At 40.2% G+C, this 2064-nt stretch overlaps 1 protein-coding gene across 1 annotated transcript in view; it reads right to left on the bottom strand.

Moving 5' to 3' along the window:
• Positions 1–2064, bottom strand: part of BCL10 (B-cell CLL/lymphoma 10) — a 12801-nt gene that overhangs the window by 5572 nt on the left and 5165 nt on the right. The window contains exon 2 of the mRNA XM_006830994.1: positions 4–290. Within this exon, the coding sequence (XP_006831057.1) occupies positions 4–290 (287 nt within the window). The remainder of the gene's footprint in view (positions 1–3; positions 291–2064) is intronic.

Below are 2064 nucleotides of genomic sequence, written 5' to 3'. Positions count from 1 at the left end.
CCTTTCAGATGTTCAAGTTTAATATTTCTAAGTTTTAGCACTTCATCTGTAATCTTCTGTATCAGGAAGTTCTGTGTTTTTTCTCGTCGAATTGACTCAACCAGGGTATCTAGTCCTTTAGGGTTTTCTTGTAAGTAGTCTAACAATTTTCCAGCCCTTTTTCTACTTGATGTTCGGCAAGAAATTTCTTCAGTGTCTTCTCTACTGAGTATTTTTTTTGCACGTAGATGATCAAAATGTCTCTCAGCTATGATTTTATCACACAGGTAAACACGCAAATTTTCTAAAGCCTAAAAGACAAAATATGCTTCCAAGTTATTTTTCAAAACTAAAACAATGACACAGGTGATTTCTCAGGAATCTCTAAGTGGTGTGAGAAAATGTCGGGACATCAGGAGGCTCAGGCCTACGGAAGCTCATGCTAATTAGGGTGTAGGCCCTGAGAGACAACGTAGGTCCCACACTAGACATTCCTCACAGCTTTGGTCCTACTTGTATCTCACCACGTCATTAAGAGGAGGGGTGACTTGGTCTAGAGTACCTGGGTTTAAGGAAATAGGGAGGTCTGCTGAGGGCCACCATGAAGAGTAAACATGAGAGAAAAGGCTACTATGCTTTTTAGTTCTCATTTAGCTAGGTGTCCAGGACTATACAGGACCAGGGAGGAAAACTTAATAAGAGTTCTAGAAGATCAGTAACTTTCTCTTGTTTGTATATTTCATCTGCCTAGAGTAAAACCATTAAAAAAACAAAGAAAAGAAACTATAAGAGATCAGTTAGAAAGACTAAAAATGAACTCAGGAAGTCAGTCTTGGTGAAAAAGGGGTGTGTGTATGTGAGAGAGAAAGGGAAGGAGGAAGGGAGAGGGAAACATAAAGGCATACTGACTGTTGGAAGAAGATAAAGAAATGAAGGGAACCATAGGAAACAGGCCTAGACCTGAGATGTAGCTGTTGGTGTTAGGTGCCTTAAGTCGATTTCAATACAGGACATAGTAGAACTGACCCACAGAGTTCTCTGGGCAGTAATTTTTCTGAAAGCACATTGCCAAGTCTTTTCTCTCATGTAGCCACAAATGGGTTTGAACTACTGATCTTTTCGTTAGCAATCAAGCAATTAACCACTGTGCCATCAGTGCTCCTTGAGAAGGCATGATTAGCTTGGAAAACCACGTGGGTTCCAATAAATGGTATTATTAATTCGATACCAGAAGCTGTACTCTAGTTCTTCCATTTACTAGATACATGATCTTGGGAAAGTTACTTATGCTTCTGTGCCTCAATTAACTAATATGATTGTTATGAAAAGTAAGTCTGATTGTTGAGTTGATTCTGACTCCCAGTAACTTATAAGACAGAGTAGAATTATCCATACGGTGTCCAAGGGCTCCTGGTGTGGCACTCTAGGATCAGCACTGGACTATGAACTACAAGGTCGGTAGTTTAAACTTACCAGCTGCTCCTTGGAAACCCTAAACAGGGTCGCTACAAATTGTAACCAACTTGACAACACTTAACAACAATAACAATTTTTACAGAAGCTGACTACCACATCTTCCTCCTGAAGAGAGACTGGTGGATTTGAACTGCTGACCTTTTGGTTAGCAGTTGGGCACTTAAACACTGTGCCATCAAAGTTCATTATGAAAAACAGATACAGAAAGTGCTATAAACATGCTAGCATAGTATACATTAATAATAAACACCACTGATGATGGTAATAATAATTAGTTTGACTCATACTGATGATGAGATAAAGGGAAAGATTTAAAAGTATGTGGAGAGGAGCCTTGGGGTGGCACAAAAGGTTAAGCATGGGATACAAACTGAAAGGGTGGCAGTTCAAACACACAGAGATGCCCCGGTAGAAAGCTCTACTGATATGCTTCTGAAAGGCCACAGGCATGAAAATCCAATGGAGTACAGTTAACTCTAAAACACAGGGGTCCCATAAGTTGGTATCAGTTCAATCACAACTAGCTAGCATGTGGTGCCAGAACGAAACACTTCCTGGTCCTGCGTCAACCTCACAATCCTTGCTAAACTTGAGGTCACTATTGTGGCT

The sequence above is a fragment of the Chrysochloris asiatica genome, unplaced genomic scaffold (assembly GCF_000296735.1).
Source record: "Chrysochloris asiatica unplaced genomic scaffold, ChrAsi1.0 scaffold00002, whole genome shotgun sequence".
In the NCBI taxonomy this organism is placed as follows: domain Eukaryota; kingdom Metazoa; phylum Chordata; class Mammalia; order Afrosoricida; family Chrysochloridae; genus Chrysochloris; species Chrysochloris asiatica.
Note: the sequence above shows the minus strand (reverse complement) of the source record. Positions and strands in the feature narration are given on the sequence as shown.